The sequence below is a fragment of the Echinops telfairi genome, unplaced genomic scaffold (genome assembly GCF_000313985.2).
Source record: "Echinops telfairi isolate 266 unplaced genomic scaffold, ASM31398v2 ScPeMD7_5805;HRSCAF=6673, whole genome shotgun sequence".
NCBI lineage: Eukaryota > Metazoa > Chordata > Mammalia > Afrosoricida > Tenrecidae > Echinops > Echinops telfairi.
Window position 1 is genome coordinate 3,215,902 of NW_022109704.1, and position 24,339 is coordinate 3,240,240.

The 24,339-nt window shown below is 39.9% G+C and overlaps 1 protein-coding gene and 1 non-coding gene across 2 annotated transcripts in view; one reads left to right on the plus strand and one right to left on the minus strand.

Moving 5' to 3' along the window:
• VPS45 (vacuolar protein sorting 45 homolog) overlaps nucleotides 1-24,339 on the minus strand; it is a 79,506-nt gene that overhangs the window by 52,983 nt on the left and 2,184 nt on the right. Inside the window, exons 3-10 of the mRNA XM_004716574.2 lie at nucleotides 23,879-23,939; nucleotides 19,462-19,541; nucleotides 17,803-17,871; nucleotides 17,545-17,682; nucleotides 16,968-17,078; nucleotides 7,409-7,543; nucleotides 6,896-7,009; nucleotides 6,321-6,488 (exon numbers count right to left, since the gene is read on the minus strand). Coding sequence (XP_004716631.1) covers nucleotides 6,321-6,488; nucleotides 6,896-7,009; nucleotides 7,409-7,543; nucleotides 16,968-17,078; nucleotides 17,545-17,682; nucleotides 17,803-17,871; nucleotides 19,462-19,541; nucleotides 23,879-23,939 — 876 coding nt within the window. The remainder of the gene's footprint in view (nucleotides 1-6,320; nucleotides 6,489-6,895; nucleotides 7,010-7,408; nucleotides 7,544-16,967; nucleotides 17,079-17,544; nucleotides 17,683-17,802; nucleotides 17,872-19,461; nucleotides 19,542-23,878; nucleotides 23,940-24,339) is intronic.
• Nucleotides 22,096-22,202, plus strand: LOC115871453. The gene has a single exon (XR_004047314.1). It is a non-coding gene; the product is annotated as a U6 spliceosomal RNA (small nuclear RNA).

The window sequence follows — 24,339 nt, forward strand, 5'->3', positions numbered from 1 at the left end:
GCAATTGTACAGCGATAATAAGCAAAGATTATAGTAAAGTCATAGAAAGCATGAAAGGTAGAGGAGAGATTGGAATAAATGGAGTCAGACAATTCATGGTAGCATGCTCACCTCAGCCCCACTTGGTGGTCCTTGTGGTGGGAACCCAGCCACGAGAGCAGGAGAGAGCCTCGGGGTCGAGAACCAGGGAGAGCTTCTTCTTTATTGCTAATCAAGCGTTATATCTCTTTAGGGGGACATCATTACAGGTAACCACACGTCACAGGAAGGGCAGTAGACTAGGCATACACATTGTAGGAAGGGGGTCTATGATAGGCATAAGCGTAACAGGAAGGGGATGAGCTAGGGGTGTGCCCATAGGAATGGGAAGGTCTAGGGGTATACACATGACAAGATGGGCAGACTCTAGATTCATGATGGCAGCGTAACTTTGGTCATCCTTGAGTGGGTTTGACCTCTCTGGTGTCTTCTACATGGAAAACAGACAACTACTATCCTTATCAGAAGGGAGTGGGTCCTACTTGTTGTGGGATAAACAGTGGTGTCTGCTTGGTCTAGATGGCTGATAGCTCTTAGGGAGAATGACCCCTAATCTACTCCTGATGACCTCCAAGTGTATAGTCATTCTCAAGCAGCTAAGTCTGGCATGTATTTGGGGGAGACAGCTTGAGAGAAATCCTTCTGTTTCCCATACACAATAAAAGTATTGTTTTTAGTTTAGCGTTGCAGTAGATATTCTGCTAGTCAACACGATTTTGATAACAAACACTGGTTACATGTTGGTTTAGAGATAAAAGGCTAATTTTTTCACTCTAAATGATAAAAATAAAAGTCAGCCCAGTATGTCCCAAATAATTTTCTTATGATTGCAGTGAGAAACAGAAGAAAGTTTCTGAAACCAGGGAGAAATCCAAGGTCATCACTGGATTGAAACAGATGCTCTGGATGCCATGGAAAAAACAGAGCGTACCAACAAATAAAGGAGGCTTTCTATTCCCATAAAGAGTTACAGTCACAGAAACCCACAGGGGCCGGTCTACTCGGTCCTACAGGACTGCCATGAGTCAGAACTGGCTCAAGGCAATAAGTTGAGTATACCATCAAATAATGATACTGATAATACGATAGTTAACATTTGTTGAATGTTACAAGTACCAGGTGCCATGGTAAGTGCTTTGCATATATTGGTTGATGGTCCCTCACAAGGATCTTTGAGATAATGCTGTACTTTTCTATACTTTACTGAGGTTCAGCGTGGCTAAGAGTCACTTTCAAACACCACTATCAAAGGCCTAAGCTCTTAGCACACTATACTCTTTGGAATAGCACTGCTCTTCCATAACTTTCCTAGCAAATATTTCTTGAGTCTTTACTATACACCATTAACAGGCTGTTTTGAATCTTTTACCCACAGTGAGCAATAAAATAGGCTCACCCAAATGAAAAACTGTGATAGGCTGTGGTATAACAACATAAGCGACAAAAATTAAGCAGACAAACTGCTCATTTTGGGGCAGATGTTGCTCTTCATGATGTGAAAAATCTTTACTAATCAAATGAGTCTCCTTTTTTCTGGAGATATGGATATTGCAATGATAGTACACTGTACTTTGGTTCTAGTGAAATTCAAATCCATTTTTTGTTAGTCTGTGAGTAACTGGGTTCGAAGTGGCAGCACTGCACAGGTTAATTTTTAGCACAGCATTTTTTTTCTCACCATGATAGTTACCAATTAATAAAGCATCTCTGCTCAAAAACCTCAATTCATTGCTCCATGACGTATTATCAACTAAGGTCAAGTCACGGAATGCCATGACCCATCTATGGGTCAGGACCTTGTCATCCACTCATTATCAAACAAAAGTCCCCTTTATAGACTATTTAAATCATCTCGCCAAAGAAATCCTTTATGGTAGGGAGTCCAAATCAATTGCTCACTGTAAAACCCCAATACCACGAGTAAGAAAACTTTCGAAAGATAGCTTTTTAAAATGTACGCTGGATCACAAGGGGAGTTCATATTTTTTAATTATGTATTTTTTTAAGTGAACAAAAAAATAACATTTTAGGCAAAGAGTTAGAAACTATTTCCAGCTGATTTCCATATGGTAGAGAGACACAACTGAAGATAAAAAAATCTGCTAATAATTAAATTTTAGTTCTATTGCTTTAAAGGGAAAAGTAAAGTGGTAAACATAAGGAATTTAAACTTACAGAAAAGAATAAACTTTTTGTTTTTATTTAATAAGAAACAGAAGGCTCACTATATTGAGATAAATAAAATAGTTCTCATAGGAATACTTTTGTTAGGTCCACAAAACAATTACACACTATCTTTACTAGTGCTGTTCAAAGTAAATTGACCAATCAATCGAGTAAGTTATGAAGAAATTTTATAAAGGAACAGCTTTTAGTGGTTGTTAAGAGTCTTTAGATTCTGATTTGAAACAGTCTTTGAGATATGTGGTTAAGCAAAATAACAAAATTTAGAAATGAGTGTACAATATGGTACCATTTAAATTTTAAAAAGATACACACGTTTACACTCACACAGAATAACCGTAGGAATGCATGTGGAACTAGCAACAGGCTCAATTTTTACTAGTGATCCCCTTCACCAGGTAATTAGATTATCTATTTAACAGCTCTAATTTTATACAATTAAAAAATATTCTTAGATATAATACCAAAAGCATAAGCAACAAAAGACAAAACAGATAAATTGGAATTCATTAACATTTAAAAAACAAAACCAAACCTGTTCAACAAAGGACTTCAACAACAAAGTAAAGGGAGAAAACTTTTAGGAATAAGAGTTTAATATTCAGAATACATAAGGAGTGCTACAATTTACAATTTAACAACAAGAAGACCTAATCCAACCAAAAGATAAGCCAAAGATTTGAATAAGCATTTCACCAAAGGTGATATAAAATGGCCAGCAGGCACATGAACAGATGCTCAGCATCATTGTAACTATTCCCACTGCCTTTAAGTTGATTCAGACTCACAGTGACTCCATAGGACAGAGTAGAACTAACAGCTCCTTAGGATGTCAGTCTGTCAGTCTTTCCTGGAGCAGACAGCTTCACCTTTCCTCCATAGAGCATGGACTTTGTGGTTAGCAGAATGCTTAACCTGCTGGGCTTCCAGCACTCATTAGTCTTTAACAATAACAACAAAGACCCCCCAAAACAAACTCACTGTCAACAAGTCAGTTCCAACTTATAGTGACCCTATAGGGCAGGGCAGAATTGCCCTTGTGAGTTTCTGAGACTGTAACTGTTTAAGGGAGTAAAAAGCCCCAACTTTCTCTTGGTAGAGTGGTTGGTAATTTCGAACTGCTGACCTTGTGGATTGTAGCCCAACAGTAACCATTATGCCACCAGGACTCCTTTCATTAGCCTTCAGGGAGATGCAAATCAAACCAGAATAAGATACCCATCAGGATGGCTAAAATAAATAGAAAACAGAAAACAAAAATTGTTGGCAAAAAAGTAAAGACATTGAAAACCTTTATCTATTGCTAGTAGGTATACAAAATGATAGACACGGTGGAAAAGTTTGGTGGGCCCTCAAAATACGGACACAGAGCTACCACGTGACCCAACAATTCCACTCACTGGTAAGTACTCAGCAGCGGCACACAACACAAGTACACCAATGCTCAGTGCATCACTATTTAAAACAGCCAAAAGGTGGAAGCCACCAGTGTCCATCAACAGATGAACAGATAACAAAATGGAACTCCGACTTGGCCACAAAGAGAAGAAAAGCCCTGATACATGCTACCTGTATGAACCTTGAAAAATCATGCTTACGTGAAGTACGTCAATCACAGATATCTGTGATCTCACTTACATGAAATATTTACAACAGGCAAAGATACAGACCAAAGTTCATTAGTAGTTACCAGGAACAGAAGGGAGAGAAAAGGGGGAAGCTATTGTTTTGGAAGATTTGAACATGCATTTATGGGGATGGCTGCTTGGTAAAGGGCAGTGGTGATGGTGGCATAGGAGCAATGTAAATGGTGTCACTGAACTGTACATGTGAAAAGGGTTGAATTGGTAAATACTGTGGTATACAAATATTTTATCACGAAAAATGTAACTAATGCGAGGATGGTTCAGGACTGGGAAGTGTTTTGTTTTATTGTATTAGCATTTCTGACTTTGCTTTTTCTGTTTTGAAAGTATCCTTATTAAATTTCCTACAAGTTGAGCTTCCATCACCTCAACTATCTACATGAGATCCTACACAGGATCTCTGCCTATTTCAGCACACACACATTCCTCTTAGAAGTGTCTCCACTAACTTGTGCATGTTTACCAATTCCATTTTATCTCCTTACTTTTCTTCCACACCCACTCTGCCATACTCCCGCATCTTTGCTTTTGCTGTTATTCCTGACTGAAATCCTCCTCCAAATTCCAGTCATTCTTTAAGGTCCAGCTTAATATTATCTTCCCTAGGAAACTGTCCCTCATGATCTCATAACCTATTTTAATCAGGATAATGTGACTTAATTAAGTGCTATCTTGAAACAACGTTTCTTTCTTTCTTATCTCTTCAACTAGTAGACTCTTGAGGCCAGTATCTGCTCATGTCATTATTCTTGTAAATCCTGTGGCAGCACCTTATTGCTTAAGCTTAAAGGCTAATCATACCCAGATCCCAACAAGGCTGGATGACACTTTGATCAGACCGCTAGCTTCCAGGACTGTGAGAGAATAGATTTCTGATGTTTTAAGCCACCTGGCCTGTGGTCATTTGTTAGGGTGGTCCTAGGGAATCAATACACTGCCCTGAGACTCTCAAATCAGTAAGGTACATGAAGTCTACACCCACATATTTGTAACATAAAAAGCAGTACTCAATAATAAACATCTTTTTCTTGGCTTAGCTCAGACCACATCTCATCTAGTACCCTGCATCGTTTCTACTGAATTTTGCCCTTCCTTAATTTGCTTTTCACATGTCCATGTCTGCGTTCTCTCTGAGAATATAGCTTCCCTTTCTCTGTTTGATGCACTCCTCATTTATCTGTTCAGACCAAATCATCTTTCCTATGAAGCCTTTGATGCTCACCCTTCAGGAAAAGTTGTTCCTTCCTCTGCATTTCCAAATGCCCTTTTCTAGCACTTAAAGAAGCCTTGTGGCGCTGTGGGTTAAGTGTGGGACTTACTCATGTTTGTACCTGCGCTGGGTTGAAGAGTGCTCCCAAAGTATTCATGTCCACCCAGAACCTCTGGGTGTGGCTTTACTTGGAAATAGTCTTTGCAGAAATTAGTTACGATGAAGCCATTACTTATCCAGTGAGGGTCTTACATTCTTCCTTGCCTCTTTCTAGCTTCTGGTGGTTGCTGGCAATTCTGGATGTTCCTTGTCTTAAAGCTGCATACTGTGCCTTAGTGGTCACAAGGAACATCCAGAATTGCCAGCAACCACCAGAAGCTAGAAAGAGGCAAGGAAGAATTCTTCTTCTAGAGCCTTGCAGGGGAGCATGGCTAGCTGACACACTTATCTCAAAGTTCTAGCCTCCAGGACCTTGAGAGAATTCATCTCTGTTGTTTTAAGCCACCGGGTCTGTGGTAATTTGTTAGGGTACCCTAAGAAAGAAATACAATGTCCAGTCCCTGGACGCGAACACCATGCTTGGTACAGTGGAGGGAGTGAAACAGAGAAGGATGGACGCCGTGGCTGCAACAAAGGGCTCAGACATAACCACAACTGTGAAGATGACACAAGGCCAGTGTGTTTGGTGTTGTGCACAGTTGTACACACTCAGAACGGACGCAATGGCACCTAACAACGGATTCTCAAATCATGACGCACATGTAGCAGGCATTTGCATAAGCGAAGAATGAAATATGTTCAACTTAAAACAGAAAAAAGATCATATGTTTTCAAGGATAGCTTTTAGAAATGTTCTCAACAGCTTCGTGAAGGATGGAAAGGACCCTTATTTCACCAATGAGAAAACGGGCTCAGAGAGTGTGTTAGTAGCCCTGCACCACAAAACCAGTAAGTGGCCAACCAGACACTGCAAGTCAGATCTTTTTGTTCTAGCCTAGTGTTCTTTCTGGTAAAACTCAGCTAAACGCTTGAACCATTTGGAATCCACATTGTACGTCCCCTGTGGCATTATGGCATGCTCGATCTGAAGCAATAATTTGTACGCTTGACTCAACTCCTTGTTGGACTATGAAGTCCATGTTAGTGAAGAAGGATCACTTGCCTTTGTATCTCGTGCTCTGCCTGGCACAGTGCTTTACCCATAGAAGTTGTTCATCCAATGAGACTAGGTGGATAGATACCTGGAGAGCACTCGAATGGTCATTTTGACAGGCCAATTCTTGCTCAACCTCTGAAACCTCCAGCAGATTCCGTTCGCTGACCAACCGAGACAGCTCTCCAACCACTGTCACGTGCTTTGATACAGTCCCAGACATCTTCTTAAACTGTGGATAATTCTCAACAAATGCCTGCCACGAGAAAAACATCAGTGGGAGGTTCTGTTATTTCTTGACTGAGGCCAGTCATGTATTACGAAAAAAAAGCAAAAGCGGGGATGGAAAAATAAAAAAGCTCAGCTTAAGGAACTTTCGATCGCATGACATTTTGCTCTGCTTAAAAAGAGAAGAACTGGCATGCATCAGCAGACTGAGCTCTCAAACAGTCTACAGATGACCGCAGAATGGAAAGAAGTATAGGGCTTATTATGATATTTTTCCTTTATTGCTCCCTAACGTGGGATATAAGAGAAAGTAAGCCTTAAACAAAACTTAACGTATCAAAGTAGGAATCAGATCTAGAAAATTCCAGGAATGTTGCATCTTGCAGCATTTCCAAAGGCTGGCATGTTAGTCTTCTATGTACACATTCAATTTACCTTCATGTCTGCTATTGACTCTAGTTTTTGCTGCTCTTTTGGTTTCTTCTTCTGAAAATCTTCCATGAGATTCTTTATATTGCTACCAATCTCAGCAAAGTTCAGATACATATTCTGTGAAAAATACAGTTAGAAAATAAATTCTACACAACAGGCTGAACTTTCAGACAATTTAAAATAAGTGAAAAAGAATCTTGCATATAGTCAGAATTGAAAGGCAAGAATTCCATTATAATGACCAGTTTGGACACAGACAAGGATACTGATAATGAATACCATTACCATTCTCACAAAGGGCTACTAAATAGGAAGGGAAGCAATTAAATTGGGTCCCTACACAGTTGTGGGGAAAACTGTCCAGCGTCAGAACTTGTCTTCTGCTTTTTCTTTGGCTGCAGTCTATCTACTGCCTTTCTACATGCAGTCCTACACAGACTCCCATTCTAAGAAGCCAATATTGATCTTCCTACATAAACACAATTACGATAGAAAAGGAAATACCCAAACACCTACGTTTGCATAAAATTCATCATTTTCAGCAGACAGGACCACTTCTCTCAAGTCTTTACTGATGCCTGGCACTCTGGAAAGATCAATCCGATTGTTGTTTATGCCCAGGAGTTCATGGACCATGGCCTGATACGTCCACTAAACAAACAAGTATGACAACAACAAGATTGGTAGTAGACAAAACACAGAAGCAGTAAAGGCTCAGGAAAGCAAAATTCAACATTTCTTAGGAATTAGCCATCTTTATATATAATTTCTCTATTTAATTCCAATTATATTAATATTTTATGCTATATTACACATTAAGATGATAATTTTAATTGGTTAAACACCCAAATGTCAAAATACTTTTAGATTTTACACTTTTGGAAGAAGAGGCAACAAGATTAATTTCCCTGATAGAAAGAAAACAAATTAGATCTATCATTAGCTCCAATTTTTGCCTGTGAATTAAGCGTATATTTTTGGCTTCACAGATAGGGCTATATTGGTACTGCAGTTAGAGATGTACCATTTCCTGTGCGCTTCTGTGGTTTTCTGCAGCATGCGAAGGGTGTGCTTGCAGATCTGAGTGGTGCTATATTTATCCTGGGAGCACTAATATTATCAGAAAGAACCTTGTGAGCTCATCAAAATAGGCATATTGAGCAGCTTGCCTCTGCATCCATTTTATTTAATATTTTTACTTGCTATGAATTGTGAAGAAGGACTGACTTCCAGTCTTACCAAGAGTGACCTTATTTAGTAGAACTAGGGAGGAAAATCCTCAAAATCTGCCTCTGCACCATTTGTGGAAAGTGGATTAATGTCGTCATAAGCCCATTAGACAAAAGTAAGTCTTTTCCAGCAATTTGCCTCACAAAATCTTGGCATGCTAACAAGGTTAAAATTGCTACACTTCATCTTAAGTGATCTAGATGTATTGAGCAATCACTTAAGCGGTTCTAATGGTTGCTTTATTCCTAAAAGATTTGCCATAGGGAGCCTTGAAAAACCACGTTCCATTCAACCAAAACCTGCTGTCGTCGAGTCAATTCTGAATCACAGCAACTGTAGACAGAGTTTCTGGGACTGGAGATCTTTACAGAAGCAGACAGCCTCATCTTTCTCCAGTAAAGCAGGGAGAGGGTTTGAACTGTTGACCTGTGGTTTGCAGTCCAACACATACATAATCAGTACAACAAAATGTTTCTTGCTCTCATAGGTAGCATAACGTGCATGCTCTTACCACAGCACTTATTATATGAGGGGGCTTCAAGCACTTTAGTGGGAAAATGGAATAAAAACATATGGGATTTTCCTACACACTTTTTGAAGCCCCCTCATATAACTGAAATGATCGGTTTCCTTATAAACCATAAGTTCTTTGAGGACAGAGACTTTACCTTTTAACCTTCCATCTCCAGAACCTCGTATGTTAGCTGGTACATGATAGGAACTCAGGGAAATCTGTTGGATGAATAATTGGCTTTCTTTGGAAAACAGAATTACAGGCAATTGTTTTTCTTTCTACTTTAACAAATATTTTCCAAAGTTTCTTTAGTGATCATATCTTTTTGGAATTTTAGAAATAAAAGGCTATCTTACACCATAAACTCCATTCTATGACCACAGATTTCCCTTAGTACTATTATAACCCTAGAAGAAGCTGAAATATAGACTGTATCTTCCCCCTCAAATTCATGTTCATTACTAACAAAGCACCATTATGAGCAAGACACTGTTCTAATGCTTGACAGAGAACCAACACTGGTGAACACAGTCTCTCTTGAAGTAATGTGTAAAGCAGGAAGGGTGAAAATAACCAAAGGTACGACATGCCAAGGAAGTATGAGATGTAAGAGACACAATGTTCTCTACAATAACATTAGGGAGAAATGAGCATGTCTGACTGAAAGCACATTTAACATGTAACTTTAAGAAGTGAAGTGGATTTTCAGTGGTTTTAAGGAGGTATTTTGATAGATGGCGATGGGAAGAGAAGGTAGTCTAAATAGTTCAAGTAGAGGGTAAACTCTCGGAGCTCTGGTTGGTGTAGAGATTACACATAAATGGAAACATGATGGCAGGAGTCACAGATACATTTGAGCAGTAGTGAACTGTCTACTTTCTAGGCAAAATTGAGGAATTTATAAGACTTTTAAGCCAAGGGAGAAATAGTATTTAAGCTGTGCTTTAAGGAAAATAATTTTACAACAGTGTGTCTGTCTGTGGAAAAAATCAGAGTACGAAGAAAGGAAACACGGCTGTCAACTAGATGACTATTCAGTCTTCCTCCAAGACGTAGATCTGCAGTAAGGGAGCAGCAGTGAGATGGAAGAGAGCAGACAGAGAGCGTCACCGGAGGCGCAGAATTAACGTAACTCCCCAGTTGCCTTTATTAGGGGAAGGGAGTCGTGGCAGGAAAGGGGCAGGAAAGATGAGGCAGAAGAAAAGCCAGAGATAACAGGGGCAGTGGTTCGCAACCTTCCTCATGCCGCGACCCTTTCATACAGTTCCTCGTGGTGTGGTGACCCCCCAACCATAACATTATTTTCGTTCCTACTTCATAACTGTGATTTTGCTACTGTTATGAATCGGGTGATCCCTGTGAAAGGGTCGTTTGACCCCCAAAGGGGTGGCAACCCACAGGTTGAGAAAACCTCTGGGCTAGACAAATGGTGAAACCAAAACATGCTTCACAAAGCAAATATAACAATCGCTGAAAGGGGGGAGTTAAATAAAAACAAGCCAAAAAAACGGGAGGAGGAGGAGCAAGATGTCAACGAAGTAACACCCACGGGAGGGACTCTGCAAAGACTAGCCTGCAGAGAGGCCACGGAAAAGGATGGCCTACCCTCCAGACAGCGTGATTCCCAGCGTAGACACAAATGTATTAAACTAAGACAGCAAAAATGCCTGCCATTTGTCATTGGCCCCAGCACCAGCTGGAGCAGTGCAGATCCCCAACTCTCCAGACTGGTTTTTCCCAGACCTGGCAGGAGCTAACTAGGGTGGCTGATCACCTGAGCTGCACTAATAAGGGGGCACACACAAAAACCAGAAAAAAGCTCTGCTGGGTGGAGCATTGATAGTGGGCATTTTCCCCACTACTCAGCATTGAACAACTTGCACTGAGTTAGTGCATCCAGTGGCATGCCTGGAAAGGTTCTCTTTGGTCAGAGTGAATTTTTTCTTGAAAGCATTTTCCATGGAACTTCATTTTTTGTGATGGCCAATTTAAGAGAACAGTATGCGGTTGTGAAATTTTGTTTCCTGCTTGGGAAAAATGTTGCAGAAACTGTAGTGATGTTGAACACAGCTTACAAGGACAGCGCTATGGGAAAAACTCAAGTGTATGAGTGGTTTTCTTGTTTCAAAAACAGTGAAATGTCAATTGATACAAACTTCATTCTGGATGTCCGTCGACTTCCCAAACAGATGAAAATGTTGAGAATCATAGTGCATTTGGAGTTTGCTTCACTAGGTCAGACTGTTAATCAATCTTTCTATTCAGGGGTTCTAAAAAGATTGCCTAACAGTGTGCGACAAGGAAGTCCTGATTTGTGGTGGACAGGGGACTAGTTTTGCCACCACAACAATGTATCTGCTCACATACCCATCTCAGTGTTCCAGGCTTTAGCAAAAAAAAGCATGCCTCTCTTGCTCCACACACCTTATTCACCTGACCTCGCTCCCTGCGACTTCTTTTTGTTTCCTTGAATGAAGAGGGACATAAAAGGACAGTGATTTGAAAATGTAGAAGAGGTGAAGAAAAAAATGAGGAAGGTGCTGTCAGCCATCCAAACAGATGTGTTTGAAAATATTTCCAAAAACGGAATTGCAGATTTGGCAAATGTATTAAGTGTAATGGAGAGTACTCTGAAGGTGATAAGGTTGTTTTGTAAAAAAGTTTACATACATAGCTTTGGGGGGTGGGAATTCTGGTTATTTTTAGGTACCCCCTCATAAGCTCAAATAGGCATGGCTCTGGGCCCAAGACATCTCTGTTCCGACCCCCTTGCAGCAGGGATCGAAAACACAGCCTACCAAGAGAGGCCCTTGCGGATAACTACTGAGCAGTCTGGAGAGGCGTAAATAGTGAATAATTAATTCTCTACACTGGCGGGGAAACTCCAGCCCCACTCAACAAAACTAACCCCTGGTTCCAGAGGTATAGCAGTGCGCTGTGCCATCTTAATGTACCGTGGCCATTCTCAAACTTTCCCCCCTTTGACAGCAGACAACACACACACCTGGTCCATTAGCAAAATATCAGCACAGCAATACAAGTAGACTCTTCACCACCAGTTTTAGGAAGCACCTGCAGGGAGTTTGTGCGTGAGACAAGGACCCTAATAAGTTCCAGTGCCCAGAGGCCGCTCAGGGCTGAGGTACTGGATAGACTAAGTGACCAATTGGACAGCTGTACTACGACACCAGCCCTTCCTTGGTCAGCACCCCAAGTTGCTCAGATAAGCAACCTGCCCTTTGAGGAGGCTATTGCTTCATCCCGCCCTCCTAGTCCATCTAGACAGGTGACAGCAATAGACCCCACCCCCAACTCCCAAATGCGACTGAGAATCACAGTATGAAATGACCCCCCCACCAAGTGGGATCACCTACATCATCCAAAAATAGTTACACCTGACCCCTCCAACCTGATCTGCCAGAGGTCTATTCCCGCAAAATAATTAACCTAAATAGAAAGAATACAGGGCTCCCGGCCCTACCAGACCCCAAATCATTCCCGTGGCCTCAATCTCAAGCCAACCCTTACATCCTAAAAGACTACAAGGTGGTCAAACAACATTGGCAGACACTGTCCCCAGCTGTTCAAAAGACCTCTGCCCCACACCCCGCTGATTCCCCAGGACAAGGTCAAGACCCAGCTGCTCTTCTGCTGGTACTGTGGTTGCTCTGTGTGCTATCATTCCTATCCCCCTCTGACACACAGTTGTGCACTATTCCTTTAATTCATCCTTAAGTAGGACTTCCACATCTGTTGGTCTATGTAAGGACATCTATATGTATGCATGTAGGTGTATACACACATACTTTTACTTTTTTTGGATTTTTTTAAGCATTTTATTGCGGATTCGTACAACTCTTATCACAATCCATACATAAATCCATTGTGTCAAGCACATTTGTACATTTGTTGCCATCATCGTTTTAAAACATTTTCTTTCTACTTGAGCCCTTAGTATCAGCTCATGTTCCCCTCTCTCCCTCAGGAGCCCTTGATACTTTATAAACTATTGTTTTTTCATGTCTTACATTGTCCGATGTCTCCCTTCCCCCACTTTTCTGTTGTCTGTCCCCCAGGGAGGGGGTTATATGTAGATCCTTGTGATCGTTGGTTCCCCCCCCCCACCCCTTCCCCTTCCCTTCCTGGTCTCATTATTGGTCCTGAGGGGTTTATCAGTTCTGGGTTCCCTCTGTTTCCAGCTCTGATCTGCACCAGTGTGCAGCATTTCACTTTTTTAATTTCAATTTCCTTTTGGGTTTCTAGTCCCTCAACACATCATCCATCCACAAGTTAGCACCCAGTCAGAGACAAAGCTCCTGGGCAGAGCGTGGGGCCCAAACATACTCTACCAGCTCTTCCACTTCTTGCTCTAGTAGTAGTTTTTTTATTGTTATTTTTAATACTTTTATAGCTTGCCCTTTCCTTCTTTACTTTTAATATCTAAACTTTTGCTTCATAGCCCTTTTGCCCATCTTCTTTTTCCTCTTTCTTTTCTTCTCATCAATCCTTCTCTTTCCTTCTAATCCTCATAAAACCAACAGCTGACACCACTCTAACTTTTTTCTATTTTTCTCTCAAATTTTATTAGCTATTCCTTCATCATTGCAAAACAAGCTCCGCCCCCCCCAAAACCTGGCTAATTTTCTTTGAACCTACCAATTAACACTACCTGAGATCCCTCCCTTTTCTTTTTTGTTTCCTTTTTCCTTTCTTTCTCCCTCCACTAATACTTCCTCTCTTCCACTCTTTGATCTTCCCCCTAATACTTAATCTAACATGGTCCCCCAGATACTTAATATAAAGTATCTACCATCCCTTTACTACACCACCTAACAGAGTTAACTACACCCACAAAACCCCACCTTCCTAACACCCAATAGCTACACCAAGACGTCAAGGAAACACCAGGAGATATCACTTCACATCCACACACACAAAAGAGAAACAGACATGATAACCGAGCGCCAAGCAGACCTAAATGCAATGCCTGAAATTGAACAGGCTATGGAATTACCAGAAAAATAACTTTAAAAGAATGATGATTGCACACGTACAACAAATGAAGGCAGAGTCTGAGAGGAAAAGTGAAGAAAATAGAAAAGCTTAGAAACCTCACTACATGCTTTACAGACAGAAACACAAAAGCCAAACACTGCAATAGCAGAATTACACAGTACGATGAAAGAACAGAGAAACAGAATTAAAGAGATGAATCCAAATTAGTGGGCTTTTAGAAAAATCTATAGACTCTAATCTAAATATACAGAATTCTACAACAGCTCAATAAGAAAATAACAAACAACCCAATTAAGAAATGGGAAAAAGACATTAACAGACAGTTCACCAAGGATGAAGTCCATTTTTAAAGCAATTTAATTATGGATGTGCATGATATGAATATTATATCAAGGAAACTACTAAAAAAAGAAATTACAAGGCATTTTTATAAAAATTCAATGATTGGTTTAAAACATGAAGTACAAATGGCTAATAAGCACATGAAAAAATGTTCACGATCACTAGCCACCCAGGAGATGCAAATTAAAACCACAATGAGATACCTTATGCCAGGCCCACGGGCCACATGCGGCCCGCCGAGAACATTTATCTGGTCCGCTGGGTGTTTTTGCCCTGTTTTTCACTTCAAAATAAGATATGTGCAGTGTGCATAGGAATTTGTTCATAGTTTTTTATTTAAACTATAGTCCGGCCCTTCAACGGGTCTGAGGGACAGTGAACTGGCCCCCTGTTTAAAAAGTTTGAGGACCCCTGCCTTATGCCCACAGTGCTAGCCCAATTAAAAACAAACAAAACAGAAAACAACAAATGCTGGATAGGTTGTGGAGAGGATGGAACTCATACACGCTGTTGGTGGACTTGTAAATAAATACAGCTATGGAAACAATATTGTGGGATATAAGAAGACTTTTCCCCAGCTTTGTCTCCCCCAAAGATATACCAAACATTAGAGGCTATTTGCCAGCATATGGTGGGAGGACAGGTGCTTAGAGACATCCTCCCTGAAGGCAGTCAGTTGCCAGACTACTGTCTGGTCCCACCACAACAGGGGCCCACTCCCTGCTGTTAAGGACAATGGGCTACTTCTCCGTAAAGGCTTGCGACTCCCAGTCTGGTCCCTGTAGGTGGGGTTTACACCATCCTGATAATGGTTTCCATGGAGAGCCAGAGAACAGGTCAAACCTGCTCAGTGATATATATCCAAAGTCAGGCTGCCATCCTGAATCTAGGATCCGCACTTCTTGTCACATGTGTACCCCGAATACCTCCCCTTCCTATTGCATGGATACCCCTAGATAATCCCCCTCATTACTGTAGTACCTATAGTACAACACCTTCCTGTGACATATGTCTTTACCTATAGTTAGGGAACTAGTACACCCCCAAAGATATATAAGCCTTGGTTGGCAATAAAGAGCTCTCTCCCTTGCCTCCCTTCTCACCCTGGCGCTCCCCTGAACTCTTTCCCCTTGACCTCCTTCCCCTCCCCCTCCCTCCTGCCTTTTGGTTTCCAATCACCACATGGACCACCAAGTGGGGCCGAGGTGAGCATGCTACCATGAAATGTATCTGACTCCATTATTTCAATCTCTCGTCTATCTCTCATGCTCTCTGTGACTTTATTATACTATACTATATATATATATATATTTTAACCGTACAATTGTGCCTATCAAACCCACGGTTAGTTGTTGGGGGCTGGCCTTTCCCCCACACAATATGGTGATACTTAAAGCAAGTGAGAACTGAAATCCTATATGATCCAGTAATACCACTACTAGGCATATATCCAAAGAATGAGACACAGAACATAAGTGGGTATATGCTCTCCCATGTTTATAGCATTACAGTTCACAATAGCAATAAACTAGAAGCAGCCCACATTCCCAACAGTGGATGAATGGATAAAGAAACTATAGTACATTCACATAATGGAATATTATGCATTCCTAAAAAACAGTGATAAAACAATGAAATACCACATGGCATGGAAGATTCTGGAAACCATTATGCTGGATGAAATTAGTCAATCACAAAAGGGCAAATATTGTAATGAGTCCACTACTATAAGGAGACACACCAATTACACAAATCTTAAGAGACCAATTCCCAGTAGAAAGTCTGCCTACTGGTCATAAATCATACATCACCTCTCCTTATGTGCACTTTCTAAGAAGCACCTCAAAAGAGACCTCACATTGGCTGGGGTCGCTTCATCAAGAAGTGGGAATGGGAGATGACCACCCACTCAGTGCTTACCAACATTGAGACAAGACTATGATAAATCAACAGCGCCCCGCCCCCCAGGAATAAGGGGGAGACCCTTACTGGAAAATCAAATTAAGACCAGGAGAAGGGAGCATCTACATCCCAGAAAAGACACTTCTATTTCCGCTGGTGCAGATGGTGGGTAAATGGGGAGGAGCAACCTCACACCAGGAAAGGGTGCTAAACAATAATTGTATGGAACCGAAGGGGAGAATAAAACCAGTTCTATATTCTATATTCAAATTGTCTACCTAACCCTTGGTGAACCCCACCACGGACTAAGCACTAGGATGATGTTAGACGCTGGTCTTACAGGGAACATGGCATCCCCTAAGAGCCACACCAGAAATACGACGTGGAAGCCCAACTGAAAGAACCGAGGGAGTGGATGCATAGAGACAATAACTCATGCAATGGTTTATCCAGGATGGGGTGAGGGTGCAGTGGGTGGGAGCGTGAGAAGAACTGGGGAGCAAACAAGTGTGTGTGTGTGTGGGGGGGGGGTTGGAGAAAGCACTAGAACTGATTTTTTAAAGTGATTTAACAATGGAAGTATATGATATGAGAATTTTACATCAAGAAAACTACTCAAGAAAAGAAACCAAAGTTGACCAATGGTTCAATGGTTACCATGGGTGAAGGAGGAAGAGTTTTTGTTTAGGGGGCATTGAGTTTATGTTAATGGTGGTAGAATAATTTGGTAAAGGATATCAATAATGGTTGCATAACAGGATATAATCAATGACACTGAATTATACGTGTAGAAGTTGTTGAATTGGAGAAGCTTTGTTGTGCATATTTTTGCCACAATTAAAAAAAACAACTACATTAATAACAATGAGTACGAGGAAGAAGAAAATGTGCTAAGTTGAATGTGGAAATGATTGGACAACTCTTCTTGAGATGATTAAACTACGATTACATGGAAGAAGTGCCAATACAACTGTTCAAAAAAAAGGGATCGTATCCATTCCTGTTTCTTCATTTTGATAGTGACTACTTAAAATCATCTTTTTATGTTGTTAATAAAGGCTTATTTCGCACCTGGTTTAGCAATGGAGTGATGGCATCGTCACAGCGATCTAGAATAAGGAGCAATGGAGGAACCTCAGTCCGCCGAAATTCAAACAGTTCATATTCTTTAGTTATTACTTGCTGTGAATGAAAGAGAAAGATGGTTTGGTCAAGCAATTAGTTGCAGATAAAGATGATGTAAAAAGGAAATTAATACATAGAATCCATCTAACAACAGTTCTTTGCACCTGCTTAAGCCTCCCGTAAAAACAATGAAAAGCCTCACAAAATTTAGTAAGATTCTGTTTAGAGAGATTAGAATTTGAAACTCTGTTTTTTTAAATTTTGTCTACTTTATAAGTGGTTTAATTGAACCAAAAAAGGTTAAGTAACTTGAAGATGTTTCCTGAATTAAAACCCAAGGATTTTAGTTCTAATTTGTTGCTTTTGGTTTGGGATTGCAGGTGTCTACTTCACTGTCAATAACCTAACACACCTTCTTGGTTCTACATTTTTCCTGCTTCTTTCTGAAATAGAAAGCAGCATCTGTTCCACAAAGAAATAAATCACTTTCGTGTTCTGGAGCCAGGGGCTGGCAAGGTCATACCTTAACACATTCGGCAAGTCTCTTTGCTGCCTCTGATGAAAGCTGATATCGAATCATGGGACACTTCTTCAGAGACAAAAGGAGAGCGGTCAGTCCTTGAGTTGTTCTGGATAGCTGAGCTGGATCCCAATTTCGACCCTTTTAGTTAAAAATATATTAGACAGAAAAAACGTTGGCATTTTCTTTTACAAGTCCCATTACTTGATGAATTAATTCCCACCTGATGAATTAATTTTTCGAAATCTTTTTCTTCGTTACCTGGCAGCAGCCCAGAATATTCAGGGAGAACAAATGTGGATTCACAGCAATGTAATCGCCATAGAATTCCTGCGAGCAAAGAACAAGACCAGTCACCCCACAGCTCCCGTTTCATCACCCGCACTGCTCTCAGATGTGACGTGACGCGCAACATCCACTCGTGACACTCAGATGCAAGAGATACTAAAATGCCTTAATTAACAATGGAGTAACACAGCTTAACATAGGGAACTTTGTAAAACAGCAACAATAAATCTTTCCAGAAAGGGCAAAATGTGTAAGAGGCATATACGTTTCCCCCAGAGACCTCTCCATACACTCACCAATTAGTAAAAACAAAATGTTGCTATAGGATATACAGTACTACACTCAGGATGAAAAACAAAAAGCTTGCTGTCCAGTGGAGAATATGATTTGAAATTGGTCATTCTTTTATTCGTGTGTAACCACACGCATTTCTTCTAAAAGATCAAAAATGTTTATTTGCGGTCTCTGAAGATAATATTTATCACGTATGTTAACAAATCACAAATGTATTCAAGAACACTATGTGCTAAAGAAGGAAAAGGTAACACGACACGTTCCAATGTGGTATACGATGTACAGAGTGAATGTTTAAGAGTTTCCAAGTGTTAACCTAACAACAAAATTCTGCTTGCTAACCCCAAAGCAAGATAATCACAAATACAATGTTTAGAAACATCATTCACAACCTTTACGTCCTATTCTTTCCCAATCAGACATAGTCCTGTTGATGAATATTGTTACAGTGTAGTTCATATAGGACAAATCTGATTCCATCCTCACTCTGTGAAATTCTTTTTACCAATCCATCAACCTGTCTCCTCATTTGCATTCTCACTGCTCCCTTTATTTCTGTCTCTATTCATTTTGATATCTCTTCTAAATCTTCTAAATATGAGTATCCGATATTGCCACTGAGTTAGTATAATCTAATGCAATACACACCCACTTTATCTGCTCAACTGGCTCGCTTTCTTTGAGTGATCACCTTCCTTCTTTTTATTTTTGTAACCACTGTTTTAAAATTTTTCAGAAGTTCCATGGACTATAATTCACATGGCATACAATCCAATGGTTTACATATGTTTAAGAGTTGTGCAATCATCACAACAATCAATTTTAGAGCACTTTCTTCATTCTTGTGCTCATTGGCTCCCTATTTTCCCCCAACCTCCCCTGCCATAATCTTAAGAAACTATTAATCTAGTTATTCTCTTTATAGATTTACTTATCCTGGATTTCATATAAAGAAAAATTAAGTCAAGCAAACCGAACGACAAAGAACACAGAAAACCTCAATCCAAAAGAAAGCAGAAAATAATAAAAGCCGTAACAATTTTAAATGTGTCAAGAGGGAAAGCAAATAAGGTATTAAATGTTAACCTAACTACATATCCGCATTCGCCTACTTTCCAGGGCATTGTGTCTGAAGGCAAGGCTGTTCACATTCCTGGTCAATAGTTAGCGGGGATTCACCAGAGGCTTACTTACTCCTTGTGGGGGACTCTGAAAATGGATTGGGGGCTCTTGCTTTTACCCACAGCTCTCCACCAATTAAGCACCTTACTTATTTTTAGACCCAATTTTTAAAAATCGGCCAAGATAAGAGATGTGTTAGTGAGCCAAAATGCTTACCTGAACCTCAGCCACAACTTCCTGTTCATCACCTTCAGCCAAAGACTTCACGTCACTCTTGCTGATCACATTACTGAAATCTGAAACAGGCACGTGAGCTGCGGTTGACTCAAAGATCATCTCTGAAACAATCGTACATAAATGGCCCTGACAGGTAGAGCCTGCTAAGTAAGTAAAGTTTAGTATAATATACATTACGGCACATATAGGTGTGGAAAAAAAGCATTCATATTTGAATGAGCAACACAAATATGTGTTGGGAGCCGGTGGCCTTTAAGGCCTTAGCCTCAGCCTGAGCCGAACTTGGCTGCTTCCTAGTCTTTCATTTGCAAAACCTGTGAGGCCCTGCCTAAATTCCTGCCTCCGCGTTCCTAGCTACGTGATCTGTAGCACAGGCAGTTGTAAAGTTGACCTTTTCACCCATTGGTTAATAATGCCAGGCGCTCATTGGACTAAGATGGACTTTGCTTTACACCTGATGGACCTTAATCTTCATTTTGATAAATAGCGCGCGCCCTTTTACCTACAGCTGATTGGTTAACGTTCTTACGCTTCATTAATGTACCTGTTGGATTGGATGCTGTGTCGCACACCTTATTAAAATATGCACCTCCCAGTTCCCCCTTTTTTATACCCCAGCTTTGCCCAAATAAATGAGCTTGATCAGAGTTTTGTCTTGCTCCACGTCCCCGTGTCTGTCTTTTCTCCATCCAGGTTCCACTTTCCCCGCAGGGCCTTGCTCGTGAGTCCCGCAGGCCGGGACGCAACAAATATGTTTAAATTCAAAATAATACTAAAAAAAAGAAAAAAGATCACTGTTTGAGGCTGCTAGGAAACCAAGTCATTACACTGATAATAGAGAAAACGGGAAAGAAGTGAGCTTTGATGCTTATCTTTTGTATTATATGCTGTACCACTGGGTAACAACAGGTGAGGTGAGGGGAAATTTTTCATTATGGAATATTCACACCAAAATAAAGAGGGATGATAGTAACAACATTCAAACACCACCATTTTCTAATACTCTAATGAATTAATGGATCTAGGCATTGAGTATCAACAGCTGCTACAATCATAATAAAAGACAACTAATGGAAACATGCATTAACCTATAAAGCAGTGGTTCTCAACCTGTGGGTCGCAACCCTTTTGGAGGTCAAATGACCCTTTCACAGGGATCGCCTAAGACCATTGGAAAACCCATAAATATTTCACAATATATAATTACATATTGTTTTGTGATTAATCACTATGCTTGAATTATGTTTAATTAGTTCAATTTATAAGAATGAAAATATATCCTGCATATCAGATATTTACATTATGATCCATAGCAGTAGCAAAATTATAGTTATGAAGTAGCAACGAAAATAATTTTATGGTTGGGGGTCACCACAACATGAAGAACTGTATTAAAGGTTCGCGACATTAGGAAGGTTAAGAACCACTGCTATAAAGTATTCTTGCCCCAAAGAAATGGAATCTGAATTAAGCTCTATTTAATTAAGCCTCTGGAGCCCTGGTGGTGCTGGCAGGTAAGCATTAGACTGCTAAACGCAAGGTGAGCGGTTCAAACTCACCAGCCATTTCTATGGGAGAAAGATAAGATTCATGGCCTCAGAAACCCTATGTAGCGTGGCTCTGAATCAGAATCAAGCTGATGACAGTGGATTTGAGGTTTTGGTTATCCAACTACCACTAGAAGCCCTGGTGGTGCGCTGGGTAAAGTACGTGGCTGTGACCCAGAGGTTGGTGGTTTGAGCCACCAGCTGCTCTGCAGGAGAAAGATGTGGCAGTGTGCTTCTGTAAAGTAGACAGCCCTGAAGTGCTATGGGGAAGTTCTGCTCGGTATTGTAGGGTCACTTTAGATTCCATTCCACTGGCTTGGGTTATCCAATTATTGGATATGTAACTATTGGTAGCTGTCCAACTCCCAATTTACAGGAACTAGAAGCTAAAGAAACATGCTGAATTGCAAGAACCTGTTAAGCTGCTTCATAGAGATATAATCAGAAAAATCTAGACTGTGGACAGTTTTCCATATGATTCAGTTTCTGCATTATAATAACAAATAAACATATTGCAAGGAAACGAGAGAGATAACTTAATGACGATTGAAGACACTTATAATAACATATTAACCAACAACATGTGTACCTGATTCAAACATACAAACTTGAAAAAATACATAAAATAAAAACAAAACAAACCCAGACATGTGAAAATTGGAAATTTGAATACTGAATATTTGAAAATAACATATAATTATTTTTCATTCTTATTTCGATGTACCAGTGGCATTTCTTTCTCTTTAAAATGAGACTCCATTTTCTAGACATGCATACTAAAATATTTGAGTAAAATTATATGATGTGTTAGATTTGCTTCACATTAGTTTTAGTGGAGCAGATAGCAGCACAGCTAAGACAAAATTGGCCAGATGATGGTACATGGGGATTTATTACACTATTCTGTTTCTGTGCTACTTTATAATGTCCACATTAAAAAAGGGAGGGGTAAACTATAGAAGAGATTTAATATACAAGAAAAAATATATCAATAAAATTATAAATTATGGGATGAGAAGAGAGCTAATTTTATGTCAATACAAATTATGCTATAAGTTTGTACTGAGTGTTTGCTTCGGCAGCACATACACTAAAATTGGAACGATACAGAGAAGGTTAGCTTGGCTCCTGAGCAAGGCTGACACGCAAATTCGTGAAGCAGTCCACATTAAAAAAAAGTTTGTAATGAATCAAATGACTACTTGTAGTTTACCTCAAACCGAGTTAGTAATTTTAGTTTCTCAAATGATCTTTTGAAATGGATTGTTATTGTTTTCCACAGGCTTTAGTGCTGATTACTTTTATATAGATTATACTTATATATATGAGACTTCACAACATTCATGAAAAAATGAAAGGAAAAGATAATCGGTAATTTCTATAAACTTTTGAAGCTCCTTTGCGTATGTATGTGTGTGTGTGTGTGTGTATAGTAGAGGCTCATACAAAGGTAATTTTTTTAAAGTTAACTATTAAATTGTAGCATGTCCTAGAGAAAGTTTTAGACTAAAGTCTAAGTATAAAAACCCTAAAATGAGAAAATCTCTAAGTAAGCTTTAAAAGTCTCAAATTTCCTACAAAGTGTTTTGTCCTTTGTTTTAGAAATGTCACCAACTAGATTATTCTAATCCTTTAATCTCATAGTGACCCTACAGGACACAGAAGAGCCTTGGAAACAAAGCTGTAATCTTTGTAAGCCCTATGATGCAGTGGTTGGTTAAAGCACTTGGTTATTAACTGAAGGTTTGTGGTTTGAGCCCACCACTTACTTATTAGGAGAAAGATTGGGCAGATTTATGGCCCTGGAAACCCTATGAGACAGTTCTACTCTTTACTATGCATTGGAATCCACTGATGGTTGTAAGTTTGGGTTTTATCTCAGCAGAAGCACATTGCCACATCTTTCTTCTGTTGAGTGGCTGATGGGTTCAAACCAATGAATGATGTTTAAATAGCCAAGCACTTAATCACTACTACGCGATTGGGTAGTGAGGAGTCAGCACCTACTGGATGACAATGGGTATTTATTTTTTTTAATCTTATAAAGATCAACAAAAAGCACTCTGGTAACATAGAGGTTATGAGTTGAGCTGATAATTGCAAGGTTAGTAGTTCAAAATCACCAGCCACTTCAGCGGAGGAGGAGGAGACTCTCTACTTGGGTAGATTTCCCACAGTGACAGTTCTACTCTGTCCTTTGGGGTGGCTCTCAACTTTGGCGCAAGGCAGTGAGTTTGGTAAAGACCAACAGTGACATCTAGAGGAGAACAGATGTAATGTCTAAACAGTTATTTAGAGAAGATCTATATAAATTACACAGTCTCTAAATACGTGGTTTATGTACAAACCAAAAAAAGAAAAGTGTTGTACATGTAAGAGAATTCTACCTTTTAAATATCAGACAAAGTAGCAAAGAGAATGGGAATGTTTTCATCTGGTATGTAAAGTAAATCTCTGCTTTTCAAAGTACACAAAAGGATAATCTCATAAAGTAATAAATCAGCACCTACACCCCAATTTGTGAAAGCATAAAACAGGAATATATACATATGTGCTATATATACACTTACATATGGTCATATACATATACAAATGTAGCAGATATGAGATGTTAAATTTGACTACTCAGAATTTTGCTACCTCAAAACACCCTGAAATACAAAGTAGAACTTAAACATTTTTTAACCTTTGTGATCAATGATTAATTGAAAGCATCTTTAGAACCTCTATAAAATAGAATGCTGATCACAATTTTTAAAATACTTTCAAAGGGCATTAAAAAACAGACTTTTACTGTGATGATTCTGTTCACTTGATTATTTTTATGTTTGAATAGATAAAATACTTACAAATAAAATATGTACTGTATTTGGGTCTCCGGAGCTCCTGGATCAGACAATCCACATTTTCCTAGGAAAGAAATTACAAACAAATAAACAAAATATGAGAAGTGCTTAAGAGGAAAAGTAATAAATGTCATTCACTGATTTATTCACGTATCTGCTGAGTTCACTGTATAAGGAGATCTACATTAAATGCATATCTGTTGGGGGGAGGGAGAATGGAGATTATAAATGAAAATGAGATGTAATGGTCGGCCTTTTGCCTCGGAGAGAGCCTGGGAACAAGGTGGGTCACCAGCCGTGAAAATTCGGCCAGGGCTCCCGTTCTTGTCGCGTGCGCTCACACCCGCATGGTCTGATCCGGAAAACGGCCTCAATCTGGGCCGTCAGTGCTTCCGGCAGTACGCGAAGGGTATCGGCTTCTTCAGGCTGGACTAAGTGATCTTTGGATGGACTAGCCAAGACCG